Source organism: Rhinatrema bivittatum, chromosome 9 (assembly GCF_901001135.1).
Source record: "Rhinatrema bivittatum chromosome 9, aRhiBiv1.1, whole genome shotgun sequence".
Lineage (NCBI taxonomy): Eukaryota > Metazoa > Chordata > Amphibia > Gymnophiona > Rhinatrematidae > Rhinatrema > Rhinatrema bivittatum.
In genome coordinates, this window is record NC_042623.1 from 5,160,173 (window position 1) to 5,175,921 (window position 15,749).

General features: G+C 43.3%; 1 protein-coding gene across 3 annotated transcripts in view; it reads right to left on the bottom strand.

Moving 5' to 3' along the window:
* The window catches only part of SEMA3A (semaphorin 3A), a 461,793-nt gene that overhangs the window by 317,940 nt on the left and 128,104 nt on the right, over window positions 1-15,749 (bottom strand). For all 3 annotated transcript variants that reach the window (XM_029615640.1, XM_029615639.1, XM_029615641.1), the window contains one exon: window positions 10,812-10,969. In XM_029615640.1, the coding sequence (XP_029471500.1) occupies window positions 10,812-10,969 (158 nt within the window). The remainder of the gene's footprint in view (window positions 1-10,811; window positions 10,970-15,749) is intronic.

The following is a 15,749-nucleotide window of genomic DNA, read 5'->3' on the forward strand; positions in this document are numbered from 1 at the left end:
TTGGACTTCTACATAACCAGTTTGAATGCTGGCCATGGTTGCTTGTGGCATAATATTTTTGCCATTTATTTGTTACCCAACTGTACCCTCCTTTACTCAATCTATGCATCAGGGAGTTATCTGTCATATGAATAGCCATTCCCACAGAGAACTCTTGCAGAAGCTTGTGAGCTTAAAGACCCAATGGCTATGAAAATATTACATCATCAAGGATGCTGTTTGGTTCATTGCTGGTGCCTGAGAAGCTGTCATGACTCAAACTCCAAAGAATATGTTGCACAGTCTGTGGCTTTCTACCATGTCCTTAGAAAAAGGGTTGAAGCATGTACACTGCGTCATGGGGGCTGTTTTAAGTTTAAGAGCATTTGGTCCTTTACGAAAGTTGACATCAGATCCTGTAGAGAGTGTTGTCACATAGTATAAAAGGGGTGGCTTAAGGTTTTGGTGGGAACTTGGTGGTGAGAACCCATTGGGTTCAATCTTAATGAGAGGGCCCTGCAGGGGCTTCCCCCTTTAATGGACTATCTTGAAGACCATCTGATCCTCCACCCATCACAATTTGGTTTCCGGAAACACTTCAACACTGAATCCTTACTTCTCTCTCTTTCAGACCATTTCCTTCGAGGCATGGGTCAAGGCCACAGCTACCTCCTTGCCCTCCTCGACATTTCATCAGCCTTTGACACTATTAGCCACCAACATCTACTAACACGCCTGGAAAACATTGGCATCTCAGACCTGGCTCTTGCCTGGTTTAAATCCTTCCTCTCAAACAGAAAGTTCTCCGTTAAAATCGGGAACTCCACATCCACCCCACAGCCCCTCCAGCAGGGAGTCCCCCAAGGCTCATCACTCTCCTCCACCCTCTTCAACATTTACATCACCCCCCTCTGCCAGCTCCTCTCTGATCTCAAACTTAAGTTCTACCTTTACGCTGATGATGTTCAGATCATCATCCCTATACAGAACTCTATCTCTGATGCCCTAGAACATTGGGAGAAATGCCTCACAGCCATTAACTCCCTACTCACTAACCTTCATCTTGCCCTCAATACGAACAAAACTGAACTTCTACTCATCTCCCCTCACTCAGCTTCTTCCCTTCCCCCATCTGATATTACCAAACTCAACCTCCTCTCAACTCAACCCTTTGTGAAGGACCTTGGAGTTCTCCTTGACCATCAACTAAGTATGAAGAACTGCATAAATTCCATAATCAAAGCCTGCTTTTTCAAACTTAATGTGCTTAAAAAACTCAGACCTCTCCTACACACCCAAGATTTCCGTACAGTTATCCAGACCACCATCACTTCCAAATTAGACTACTGTAATGCTTTACTCATAGGGCTCCCTTACTCTACCATCAAACCACTACAAATGTTACAACATGCTATAGCGAGACTCATTGCAAACTCCCGCAAATATGATCACATTACTCCCATCCTTAGAGACCTACACTGGCTCCCCATAGCCTCACGCATTATATACAAAACCCTCACCATAATTCATAAAGCAATTCACTCCCACAACTCCAACTGGTTAGATCTCCCTTTCACAACTCTTCAGTCCAGTTGACCCACTAGAATGGCCAAAACAGGCACCCTACTTGAGCCCTCCCTGAAAACAGCCCATCTCTCCTCCACACGTGACCGTGCACTCTTGATTGCAGGTCCAACTCATTGGAACACACTACCGCCTGACCTGCGCCTCGAACCTTGTTTGAACAACTTCAAAAAGAAATTGAAAACATGGTTGTTCAAGCAAGCTTACCCAGAATAAAATGCTATCACATCCTCTGCAAAGTAGACCATACTGCGTCTACTCTGTTTTCCTCACATTGAGGAACCATGTTTTTGTTATCCTCTCTCTTCTCACATTGAGGAACCATGTTTTGCTATCCTTTCTCCTCTCAGCTACTTCTTGTTACCCCCTTTCCCAGTTTTGATCTCCCTGTTAAATTGTAATTTCCAAGCTTAACCTGTTTACTGTAAACCGGCATGATGTCCACAACTAATGCCGGTATATAAAAATGTTTAAATAAATAAAATAAATAAGGGGGAAAGGCCCGTGACATGAGACATTTCTCCTCATGGGAGAAGCAGCCAAGGAATGGGGAGGTGGTATCCCCAATGAGAGGCAACCCGGGGTCTCGACCTGAGTCCCAGATGTGAAAGCGAGTGTTGGAGAGAAATCTATAGAGAAAGAAGAGTTTGTAGATGATGATTTTTTTGTATTTAAGCGTTTTTATATACTGAAATACATTGGGAACATCATCTCAGTTTACAGTTAACAGGATGCAAGTTATAGTATTGATTAACTGAGTATGAGGGAGGTATTTACAAGATATTTACAAGGAAATTACAAGGTGGGAGAGGGGTCATGTGCATCGAGGTGGTTTAGGTATATGTGTGCTTAAAGAGCCAGGTCTTTAGGTTCTGTTTGAATCTTTTTGGGCAAGGCTCCTGGCGGAGACTAGGAGGCATCTTGTTCCAAAGGGTGGGACCTGCAATGGAGAGGGCACGTTCTTTAGTAGACTTAAGCTTTGTCATTTTAGGGAAGGGAATGTGTAGCGTGGCACAGTGTTGTGATCTGATAGGTCTGTTAGGGGTACAGAATTGGAGATGTTCTTTGAACCAATGCACTTGGGGAACACCTTGCAACAAGTTGATGAAGATGATATCAACTTTGAAGGTTTCAAGGAAACTGAGGGGAAGACTGACATTGGCAAACTAATACAGTACACCCAAGGGTTCAGTAATGTTGTTGGATGATTGAAAGATGATATTGAGAATTGTATTGAACTCAGTATTAATGTTCCAGTGCATCAAACTTTCATAGATCCTGATAGGACAAGCTTATAAACAAGAAGTCAAACTATGAATTAGTTGACCACTCAGAGTTATTTGTAAAAGCTTCAACTTGAATTTGCACAACAGTCAATCATAAAACTAACTCGATAAGTCCCCAATGACCAGTATGACCTCCAGGTACCAGCTTTGAAGATCTGTCACATACCCTAGACGATGCCCAAACACAATGTGTATACTGTTACCGTCCCCAATCTCAAAGCTGCACACCTCAACGTCACCCGCAAACGAGCCATAACAATAGCGGGCCCCACCTTATGGAACACCCTCCCCACCTGTCTCAGAAACGAACCTTCACTGCAAGTCTTCAAAAAACACCTCAAAACATGGCTATTTTTAAAAGCTTTCCCACCCGACACATAACCCGCCCAATCGCACCATCCACTCCATGCCCCCTCCACAAGCATCTCGCCCCACACCTTTCCCTCCCTACACAAGCATCTCCCACCACCCTTTCCCTCCCTATCACTACCTTCCTCCCACACATCCCTTCCTCCCCCCTCCCCCCTCTACACTCCCTGCTCTCCTTACCATAATTTATCCTCATCAACAAGCCATTTATGTACATATGTTATATACTATAGTCTAATGTTCCATGTACTCCTGTTAGTTCTGTTACAACTTGTTATATTTATTACCATGTTATAATGTAAAATATTCTTATATCTATTTAATACCATGTTATAATGTAAAATAGGGCTGTTACCACCCTATTCCTTTAGTTATCTGGAAACCGATGTGATATCTCGATCGAATGTCGGTATACAAAATAAATAAATAAATAAATAAATAAATTGTTGGTATTATGACCAAGTTGAACCCTTCTTTATCTGGTGCTCAATAAATAGTTGCACTTGTACAGTCATGCTCTGTTTTCTTTTGGTTTTTGACCCTGCAGCTTTTCTCTGCTCCTTTGACTTTCCAGCTAAAACTTGAACCAGGACTAGGCATTGACCTGATAAAAATCCATGTACCGCCACCTGCAAATGTTTTCCCATTTTAATTTCATGTAATTTACCATTTTATAGACTGCTTTTTTTGGGAAGGAAGTTAACCCATACAAAATAGTGTACAATAAATATAAAAGAAAAATAAAGAAAACATAGACAAGGTATAGCAAATTAAAAAAGAACAATCACTTTCACATAATATATGCTTTAACATAAACAAATTGAATAGAAAGAATAAACAGTCTTAAAGCTGAAAGATGAAATCCTTGAGCATTTTTAGAAACATCAAATAATTCTGATGCACTCAAATTTCAGTGGGTAGGGGTTTGCTGTTCCAAGTACTAGAAAAAACGCTCTGTCCCTTAATTTACTGTTCATGCACAGAGGGCATAAAGTCAAGGCTTCCTGATTAGAATGCAATGATTTATGAGGATTGTCCAGATCATTTTATCCCATAGGAGGGACCCTTATGTCACAAGGCTTTAAAAGTAGTAATGAGGAGCTTTGAACTTAATCACTGAAGCTATAGACACCCTATTAAGTTCCCTCAACACAACCGTAGCACTCTGTGATTTTCCAAAACAAGCGGAGCAGCGGCATTATGGGTCAGTTGGAGTCTGTGCACCGGTTTCTTTGGTAGATCTGTATAAAGGACTTTACAGTAGTCCAGCTGGGAAATAATGAGGGAGAGAACTAGGACTTTCAAGGCATTTCCAAAAAACAGGGAATCTGGCAAAGAAGCCTAAGGTTTGCAAAGGGTTTTCAGGCCAGCAAAGAAATTGGGGGCTCCACTGATAGACCAAAATCTAGCTGAACCTCTTAACCTCATTTCCGATTACAAAAGGAGTACTCTCAAGCAGAAGAAGGGGACGATCAGATGGTTTTGAATGATTTCCAATCCAAAACATCTCAGTCTTTGTCTCAATTAATTTGAGTCTGCTATCCAGCATGTTCTGCATACTATTAGTGTAACTGCCTGGTCAGATGCAGTTTGCAGTTGTTAATGCAGGGTCTTCTCAGGGGTACAAATCCCAATACTCAGTATGACAACACGTCTTCCACCAGTTAGTGATTCCAATAACTTCTGCTTTATTCTCACATGATGACAACACATACTTGCACATCTTTTTAATAATGCAGTGCACGGATGAGGTAGATTTTACTCACATAGATGTCTGATAGCATATATGATGACTGACACACCTGGACAGAGAAATATCTGCATGTCAGCATCCTCTGAAAGTCCTCTGGATTTCTCCAACATTTTCAAGAGCTGAGATTTACACCTAAAGTTCTACTCAGATGTCCCTACTGCAAATCAGCACTGATAAAACTGGCTCTTACCAACTTCTGCTCTCTAGATCTTTCTTCATGCCAACTTTCTCTCTGACTGACCACTCCCTCACTCAACCACAGCCACTAAAGATCTCCTTTCTTATTCACAGGGATATGATCACATGGGACAATACAGGGTAAGATGCAAAACCTGGACTACTCAAAAGTCAATATCTTTACAGCAGAAATAATTATTAGTAACTCATATGGGCTACATTAGCAAGACCTGAATTTAGCTTATTAACAGCTAGGGATGTGAATCGCTTTTTGACGATTTAAAAAAATCGTCCGATATTTTTTAAATCGTCAAAAATCGGTACAGTGCACGAAACAATAGAAATTTTCACGATTTATCATGAAAAATCGTTACTCCCGTTAGTGGACACTAACGGGAGTTATTTGGGGGGGAAGGCGGAAAAACCGGCACACCAAAACAACCCCTAAACCCACCCCGACCCTATAAAACTAATCCCTTACCTTCCTCCACCCCCCCCGAACCCCCCAAAAACTTTTTACGAGTACCTGGTGGTCCAGTGGGGGTGCAGGGACCGATCTCCCGCTCTCGGACCATTGGCGCCATTTTGGCTGCCACTCAAAAATGGCTCCTACCATGTTACAGGGGCCGGCCAATGGCACGGATACCCTGTCACATGGTAAGGGCAAAGGGCCATCGGCGCCATCTTTATGATTGGCAGCCAAAGGCCCAAGAACGGGAGATCACTCCCGGGACCACCACTAGAGCACCAGGTAATTTTAAAATGTTTTGGGAGGATCGGGAGGGTGGGAGAAGCTAAGGGGTCATCTTAAAGGGACGGGTGGGGGAAGGTAAGGGGTTAATTTTAAAGGGTCGGGCCTCACTAAAAAAAAATTAACGATGTGAATCGGAACCGATTCCGATTCACATCTCCAGCGATCAGATTTTTTTCTCCCTCCAGCCGAACCCGATCGTTAAGACGATCGTTAAGACGATCGGGCACACGATTCACATCTCTATTAACAGCTAATCTTTTTTTTTTTTTTAAAGGAAACCTTTGTAACCCTTCCCGCTTACTTGAATCCAGACATTGCAGTGACAGTCCTCTGTTACACTACAAGGAGCAAATAAACCTTGAAACTTTTGATGCAACTCCAATATTGCTCTTTGCTTCAACGGCAGGGGAAAAAGGGGAATTGGATTTATACAGCAATCAAAGGCCCCAACGTTTACAGTCTGTGGAACTGATGAGATTGGGGGTAACCAGCAAAGAGCAGCAGTTACTGCCCCTAACCAATAAGCCTTGATACTTTTGATGTAACTGCAACATTGTTCTCTGCTTTGAAGGAGGGAGTCGGGGATGAAAGGAAAGAGAAATTTGGATTTAGGGACAACTAACACGAGCCATGGCTTACTTACAGCCTGGGGTACAGATGCTCATACATTAAGAAAAAGAACATTGGATTGCTTCAATGGCCAAGTCCATAAGCAAAGCACATCAAGCAAAACTGACTGATACATGGGGGTAACATGCATGGCCGGCAGATGCTACCATGGAAAGCTTCCTGGGCAGACTGGATGGACCACTGATCCTTTGCTATGAAGATATCTGAACTCACATGCATACCCTGGGTCATATATAATCATCGGTCTCTAGGGATGTGAATCGTTTTAGGACGATTAAAATTATCGTCCGATAATTTTAATATCGTCTTAAACTGTTATGGAACACAATACAATACAGATTCTAACGATTTATCGTTATAAATCGTTAGAATCGTGAGCTGGCACATTAAAACCCCCTAAAACCCACCCCGACCCTTTAAATTAAATCCCCCACCCTCCCGAACCCCCCCCCAAATAACTTAAATAACCTGCGGGTCCAGCGGCGGTCCGGAACGGCAGCGGTCCGGAACGGGCTCCTGCTCCTGCATCTTGTCGTCTTCAGCCGGCGCCATTTTCCAAAATGGCGCCGAAAAATGGCGGCGGCCATAGACGAAAAAGATTGGACGGCAGGAGGTCCTTCCGGACCCCCGCTGGACTTTTGGCAAGTCTCATGGGGGTCAGGAGGCCCCCCACAAGCTGGCCAAAAGTTCCTGGAGGTCCAGCGGGGGTCAGGGAGTGATTTCCCGCCGCGAATCGTTTTCGTACGGAAAATGGCACCGGCCATACGCGTATGGCCGGCGCCATTTTCCGTACGGAAAATGGCGCCGGCAGGAGATCGACTGCAGGAGGTCGTTCAGCGAGGGTTCCGGCGCCTCGCTGAACGACCTCCTGCAGTCGATCTCCTGCCGGCGCCATTTTCCGTATGGAAAATGGCGCCGGCCATACGCGTATGGTCGGTGCCATTTTCCGTACGAAAACGATTCGCGGCGGGAAATCGCTCCCTGACCCCCGCTGGACCTCCAGGAACTTTTGGCCAGCTTGTGGGGGGCCTCCTGACCCCCACGAGACTTGCCAAAAGTCCAGCGGGGGTCCGGAAGGACCTCCTGCCGTCCAATCTTTTTCGTCTATGGCCGCCGCCATTTTCGGCGCCATTTTGAAAAATGGCGCCGGCTGAAGACGACAAGATGCAGGAGCAGGAGCCCGTTCCGGACCGCTGCCGTTCCGGACCGCCGCTGGACCCGCAGGTTATTTAAGTTATTTGGGGGGGGGTTCGGGAGGGTGGGGGATTTAATTTAAAGGGTCGGGGGTGGGTTTTAGGGGGTTTTAGTGTGCCGGTTTTTCGATTTTTCGATTTTTCACGATTTTTCACGATATTTTACCCCCCCCAAACGGCAACAATACGATTCCCTCCCCCTCCCAGCCGAAATCGATCGTTAAGACGATCGAGGACACGATTCACATCCCTATCGGTCTCAAAGTACCTTTTTTTGAAGGTTTCTTATGCAAATAAAAATTTAAACTGTAAGACTTCTCTTAAACACTTTCTTTTCTTTTAGTCTAGAAGGAGCAGCAAAACTTCATCCAGTCAAACAGTCTTAAGGAGGCATCCAACATAGCGTTATGCTTTGAACTACAATTACTACCTGTGCGAATCAATTAAGTCTGTGATGGCAAAAAAAGAAGGACATCCTTTGCAATACTTATCCTGATGCAGAAAAGGTTTGAAACATAGCGTTACGTCGGGTGCCTCATTAAGTACATTGGGCCGGATATTTAAACCTTCGCGAGCGGGGTACTTTGTGCGTGCTACCCGGCGCGCACAAATGTACGCCTGATTTTATAACATGCGCGCACAGCTGCGAGCATGTTATAAAATCCAGGGTCAAGGCGCGCAAGGGGGTGCACAGTAGTGCACCTTCTGTGCTCCGAGCCCTGGGGGAGCCCCAGTGGCTTTCCCCATTCCCTCCGAGGCCACTCCGAAATCGGAGCGACCTTGGAAGGAACTTTCCTTTTGCCCTCCCCCCATACTAACTCCCCCCCCCCTTTATTTCATAAGTTGTGCCTGCCTCTGGACAGGTGTAGGTTGCGCACGCCGGCTGAGTGCCGGAGGCCTTGGCCACACCCCCGCCCCTTTCACAAAGCCCCGGGACATATGCACGTCCCGGGGCTTTGAGCGCGTCGCTGGGCCTATGCAAAATAGGCTTGACGCACGCAGGAACTGTTAAGCGCGTAAATCCTGAGGATTTACGCATGTGAACCTTTTAAAATCCGCCCCACTGTTGTCAGTTGGATGAAAAATTATAAGACATAAAATGAACGTGGTCATAATCCTGTAGACAAATGGACTGAGCTTTTACCGAGTTGCCATTGACTTTTAAGATAAAGGATTGACATCGATTAGAAAGTGCATGGATGTGCATAATTTAAAAAAAAAAAAGTAAAAATATAAAAGAAAAATTGAGTTGAACTAAAGATCAAATTCTAATTAAAAATTAATATAAGATCTTAGGAGGAAGGTGGTTTGGACCTATGGATAAGGACTACAGGACTCTAAGGGATGATCCCTATTGAGTTTATAAATTGGTTCTGAGTTCCTGGATTGGCCACTGTTGGAAACAGGATGCTGGGCTTGATGGACCCTTGGTCTGACCCAGTATGGCATGTTCTTATGTCCTTCCTCCTTATACTGTAGTAGTGCACGTTATTGGGAATTATTTTTGGTCTCTAAATTTAACATTGCATCTTTCATGTCTTCATTCAGAAGAAAAGCAAGCATTAAGTTTGATGAATGTTCGGATTGTCATATGGCATACTGTGCACATTCTGTCCAATTAACTCTTAAACACCAGAGAAAAGCAACTTCTGTTACCCAACTAGGAATTGCAGCCGCCACCTGACCGGCAATAAATGAAGGCTCATCAGAGCAGGAGAGGTGCGCTCAGATACCAAAATCCCCATTAATACTCTCATGGCAGCATTTTGTACGAGGTGTAGCACATGAAGACTATTTTGTGGTAGACCAATATACAAGCTGCTGAAAAATTCTAACTGGCCAAATATTAATGTCCGAAGCACAGATCAAAAGTAATTCGGAGGCAATAAATTCTTCAATGGTCTCAACAACTTCAACTTATTAAATACCCTATTTAGCACTGTCTTCAGATGAGGCCTCATTAGTTGTGAATGTAAAATGAGCCCCAAGGTTTCTTGTTTCAAAACACCCTTTAATAGTTCTTGCTTATAAACTATAGTATTTAAACTAAATGGTAGTGTTTTCCTCCATACTCATATTAACAAGGTTTTCCCAATGCTCAGAGATAACATATTGCAATTTCAACTAATTATTTACATTTTGCATACATTCCTGGAAAAAGATCTCTGAATAAAAAAAACAAAACAAAACTGTATATCATCTATGTAGATGAAATACTTTAACTCAAGGGTCTTGAAAATTCTTTCCAAAGGGGACACATAATTATTAAATAAAATAGCTCATAATGTCTACAAAAGAGCACTTCAGTTGTAAAGTTGACCCAAGTAGAACATGTATCATGTTGTTTCCTGTCTGATGAAACCTTTCCAGGACTCACTATTTCACATAAATGTCTAAGCATCCTTTCATGGTTTACAGTGTCAAATGCTGAAGTCAATGGTTCCTCCCCTCTTATGTCCCTTGAATAAGTTATTGTCATATGTGCCGAAGAGAAACTTGCATTCAGCATATAAATATCTTTTAATTATTCCTTCCCCGTGTGTTTTCAAATTACAGTCAACGTGATTTAAAACTCTCTCTTGTGTTGCCCCTATTCTTTAGAACAATCTTCCAGCTAAATTAAGGGATGAACAGGATTTGAAGGCTTTAAAGGGAAAAACACAAATCTTTGTGTTGTATAGAAGCTTTTAAGTAAGAATGTTTTTATCTTGCTTATTTTACCTTGTTGATAATTGTGTGAATCTTTTGAAAGTGTTTTTATGATTGTATTATGAATGTTTAACTGTAATCTGCATTGGATGTATTTTTGGAATTGCGGAATATAAGACTGAATGAATAAAAAGTAAAAATAAATAGAGTTGAGTCATGTAGCAGAGTTTTGTCAAGAACTAAACACTGTGCTTCATAAGCTATAATTTCAGCCTCCTATCCTCTGAAAAGAACACTGAAGACATCATTCACTGGTAAAGTACACACAACATTATGGTCGTTGCACTTTGCAACTTTCTTTACCTAGTATACATTGTGTTTAAAAAAAACTGTAGTCTAGAATTGACTACATCACCTCAAAATTAAAATGAGGATACCTTTTGAAACTCCTTGATATTAACTAGATTAAAAGAAAATATGTGATCCTTTGCTCCAACGTACAATCTGCTTCTTTCTTCATCCAAAACAAAAATGTGGTAACTGGAGCTGTTGGCCAGGCCATTGAAAGTGATGATATTGTTGGAGTCCAGCATTTCTGCAAGAGAAAAACAAAATATTTCATGTTACATTGATGATGATCATTATAGGACACCATGTGATAAAAATGCAACATAATAAGAAAGCTGTCCTCCCGAAAAATTGTGAAAATGCATTTGTGGTTTCCTTGTGGTTTCAGGTATTTCTAATTTTTATGCCATATAATTATTATTATCTCTCTGCATTAATTTTATTCCTAGTCAGCCAGACCGGTTCTTTTATTACTTATGGATTCCTCTTAATTTCCCAGAACAAAGAGCAGTGAATCATCTCAGAGCTAATAACTTACAGCCTCTTCACAATGTCTCTGTGAGACTCTTACTAGGAACAAGGAAAATTGATCACATCACCCCCTCGTTGACTGCACTGCACTGGCTTCCTATACAATCCAGAATTCACTATAAAGCTTTAGCTCTAATATTCAATATCAACAACAACTTTAGGCCAAGTTTATTAGGAGTGACAATTCAAAACTACACACCTCAGAGAGACCCAAGATCACAAGAAAAGGTCTGCTTATGGTACTCGAAACCACAAAATCCCTTCCTGAGTCAATATTTAAAACAGATAAAAATAATTTCAAATGTGAACTGAAAATGTGGCTTTTCAGAAGAGCATACGATCTAACATAAAAGACCAATAATCTGATATCATCTACATCACCAGAGATAATATCAGAGCGAGCAATAATAATTAGAGATGTGAATCGGAACCGGAATCGGTTCAGATTCCGGTTCAGATTCACATGTGGGTTTTTTCCCATCGGGCCTGTTCGCGTTTTGTTTATCGGCTGCTGTTTTTCCCGCCCTCCCCCAAAACGATAAGGGAACCCCCATGATCAATACGGTGGGGTTTTCCTATCGTTTTGGGGAAGCCCCCGATTTCTGACGATTTTGAAAATATTGACGATATTTTCAATCGTCCGAAGCCCGATTCACATCCCTAATGTATATAATGCGGTGTCGAACTAGAAGGTGAATGTTGACACAGTACATAATCGTTGATCATGACTATGGATGCAGATCTTGTAAACCGTTGTGATCTACATTTGGAATAATATATAAAAAGCCTAAATAAATAAATAAAATAAAGAACATGTCTAGAAGTGCTTGGGTTCTTTCTCACTTAGTAATAGCCTAATGATTAGAGCAGCGGGCTACAAACCAGAGAAGCCAAGTTTCAAATCCCACTACTGCTCCTTGTAACCGTGGGCAAATCATTTCACCCTTCATTGCCTTAAATACAAACAGAGATTGTGAGCTCTGAGGGCAGGGACATAACCATAGGACCCAGATCTAATCCACTTTGACATATCTGAAAAGCAGAATATAAATGAATAAAATAACCTACACTGAGTGCTGGCTTTTGAGTAGGATACACTGGGCAGAAGCCAGGGGCGCTATGAGCTGAGGGACATTCCTGGTGCCATTGGCACTGGTGTTGGTGTGGAGCACTAAAAAAATGAAGATCCCAGGGTGCCTGGAGCTGGCCCTGCTTATGCAATAGTAATAATAAAAGACCTTTAGTCATGCAACTTAGGTTGTCAGCACTACTGAATTTCCTCTCTACTATTCATGTTAAAAGTGCATATTACAATTCTATTTATTTAGATTTATAATGCAGTTTTATATCATTGCATGGAGGTGATATATAGTTTATAGTGAATATTAACATTTATTTATTAAATGTTTAATACACATATCTTTGTTCAGGAGGTAGATATTTTATTTATTTATTTATTTATTTATTTAACAGTTTTTTATACCGACCTTCATAGTAAATTTACCATATCAGATCGGTTTACAATTTAACAAAGGGAAAAACAAGAGTAACAAATTCACGTAAACGAAAGATAACAATAAGTAGGAATAAGTCAAAAAGTTACAATCAACAAGGGGAGAGAACTTGGAAGCTTGCAACAAGCTGGAAGGAAGATAGGCCGGTAAATAATATTACCATAGAGTGTACAAGTTAAAACTTAAGGACGGTGTATATATACTATATAGTGTATATTATTGAAATTTATAATGAACATTTATATCTTTATACAAGGTTGTGGCATGGCATGCAGTACCAGTTCCTCCTTCCCACACAATGATCACACACTAGGGATGTGAATCGTTTTTTGACGATTTAAAATATCGTCCGATATATTTTAAATCGTCAAAAATCGTTAGAGGCGATATACAATAGGAATTCCCCCGATTTATCGTCAAAAATCATAAATGAGGGGAAGGGGGAGGGCGGGAAAACCAGCACACTAAAACAACCCTAAACCCACCCCAACCCTTTAAAATAAATCCCCCACCCTACCGAACCCCCCCAAAATGTCTTAAATTACCTGGGGTCCAGTGGGGGGGGGGTCCCGGTGTGATCTTCCACTCTCGGGCCACAGGTGCGTTGATAGAAATGGCGCCGGCGCTACCTTTGCCCTGTCATATGTCAAGGTAGCGCCGGCGCCATTGGTTCCTGTCCCCCGACGTCACAAGCATAGGAGATCGCTCCCGGACCCCCGCTGGACCCCCAGGGACTTTTGGCCAGCTTTGGGGGGCCTCCTGACCCCCACAAGACTTGCCAAAAGTCCAGCAGGGGTCCAGAACGACCTCCTGCACTCGAATCATGTTGCGGTACGGCCGGCGCCATTTTGCAAAATGGCGCCGGCCGCTGGACTTTTGGCAAGTCTTGTGGGGGTCAGGAGGCCCCACAAACTGGCCAAAAGTCCCTGGGGGTCCAGCGGGGGGTCCGGGAGCAACCTCCTGCACTCGAATCGTGTTGCCGTACGGCCGGCGCCATTTTGCAAAATGGCGCCGGCCATATGGCCATTTTGCAATACGGCAACACGATTCGAGTGCAGGAGGTCATTCCCAGACCCCCGCTGGACTTTTGGCAAGTCTTGTGGGGGTCAGGAGGCCCCCCCAAGCTGGCCAAAAGTCCCTGGGGGTCCAGCGGGGGTCCGGGAGCGATCTCCTATGCTCGTGACGACAGGGGACAGGAACCAAAATAGCGCCGGCGCCATTTCTATCAACGCACCCGTGGCCCGAGAGTGGAAGATCACACCGGGACCCCCCCCCCACTGGACCCCAGGTAATTTAAGACATTTTGAGGGGGGTTCGGGAGGGTGGGGGATTTATTTTAAAGGGTCGGGGTGGGTTTTACGGTTGTTTTAGTGTGCCGGTTTTCCCGCCCTCCCCCGATTTACGATTTACACGATATTTAAAAAAACAAAACCGCGTCGATCCGATTCCCTCCCCCCCCCAGCCAAAATCGATCGTTAAGACGATCGATCACACGATTCACATCTCTATCACACACCAGCCCACAAACAGACAGATACATTGTATCACTTTGGAATATACATGGCTGCAGCTTTATTAACAGAACAAATACAGGTACCTGGTGCTGAGCCTCAACCCTCTAACCCCACCACCACCACCACCTCTTTTCCCTGGTTGAGGGGATCCTGCACCTGCCAAACATCCAGAATCTGTTCCCAAGATGGTCGAGGTGACGTGCCCTGCCCGAGTCACCCTATGGCCATGTATTTGCAAGGCGTTGCACACTGCAGAGAGCTGCATGCTACTCCAGCTCCCTAGCAATGCCAGCTTGTCATCCATAAGCTGCCAGGACTCCACCCCATGCCTCCTGGAGGCTCAGACAAGCCTACTAGCCACAGACTTAGAATGCACATTTGTATCTTTCTATAAAGGATCATATATAAAGGTCGATTTCAAAAGCCCTACGTGTGCCAAAGCCGGGACATATGCATGTGTCTCGGACCAGAGCGCACCGTGCGGATTTTAAAAAGTGTACGAGTACGCATGTATCTCCCAGTATGTGCACGAAGAAAACGTTTAAAAAAGGGAAGAGGCATGGGGCATAATCTGGACGGAGCACGGGTGGGACACGGGCTTTCCGGGAAGTTACCTTGAAATGTACGCGTAAGTACTTATATGCACACGCGCGTGTGCCAGGGTCCCCTACCGCACGGTTTTACTTCTGTTATGGAGGGCGTGTAAGTATTATAATAAATAAAAAAGGGAAGCGGCATGGGGCATAATCTGGACGGAGCACGGGTGGGACACGGGCTTTCCGGGAAGTTACCTTGAAATGTGCGCATAAGTACTTATATGCACACACGCGTGCCAGGGTCCCCTACCGCACAGCTTTACTTCTGTTATGGAGGACGTGTAAGTATTATAATAAAAAAACTAGGTGAGTCAGCGGGGTTTTATGGGTCAGGGTTAGAAGGGTAAAAGGGAGGTTAAACAGGGGGGCGAATCCGATCTCTTAACAGGGTAAACTGGGGGAAAGTTCTATTGTGTCACAGCGCATTATTTAGAAAATCCCGGCCACTTACATGGTAGAGCAGGCATTTGTGCACACATGCGCAAATCCTTATAAGCGTGCAGACAATTTTATACCATGCACATGTATATATGCGCAAGTTTTTAATTAAATTGCCGTGTCCACTGGCGCAACTCAGCATGCATTCGTACATGTATGCCCGCACGGCTATTTGAACGTTACCGTCCCCATTTATAATGCATATTATAATTTATTTATTAGAATTATAATCTCATATCTTTGTACAGTGATAGATATATAGTTTATAGTGCATATTTATTTATTTAGAGCTTTTCTGTACCGGCATTCATGATACAATCATCACATCACGCTGGTTTACAGGTAACAGGGGGCGTAAAAAGCCTTGAACATTTAACAAGTGAAGAGGAGCAAAAAAGTTACAATAAAACAAGGGGGAAGAAGGAGACAAAGCT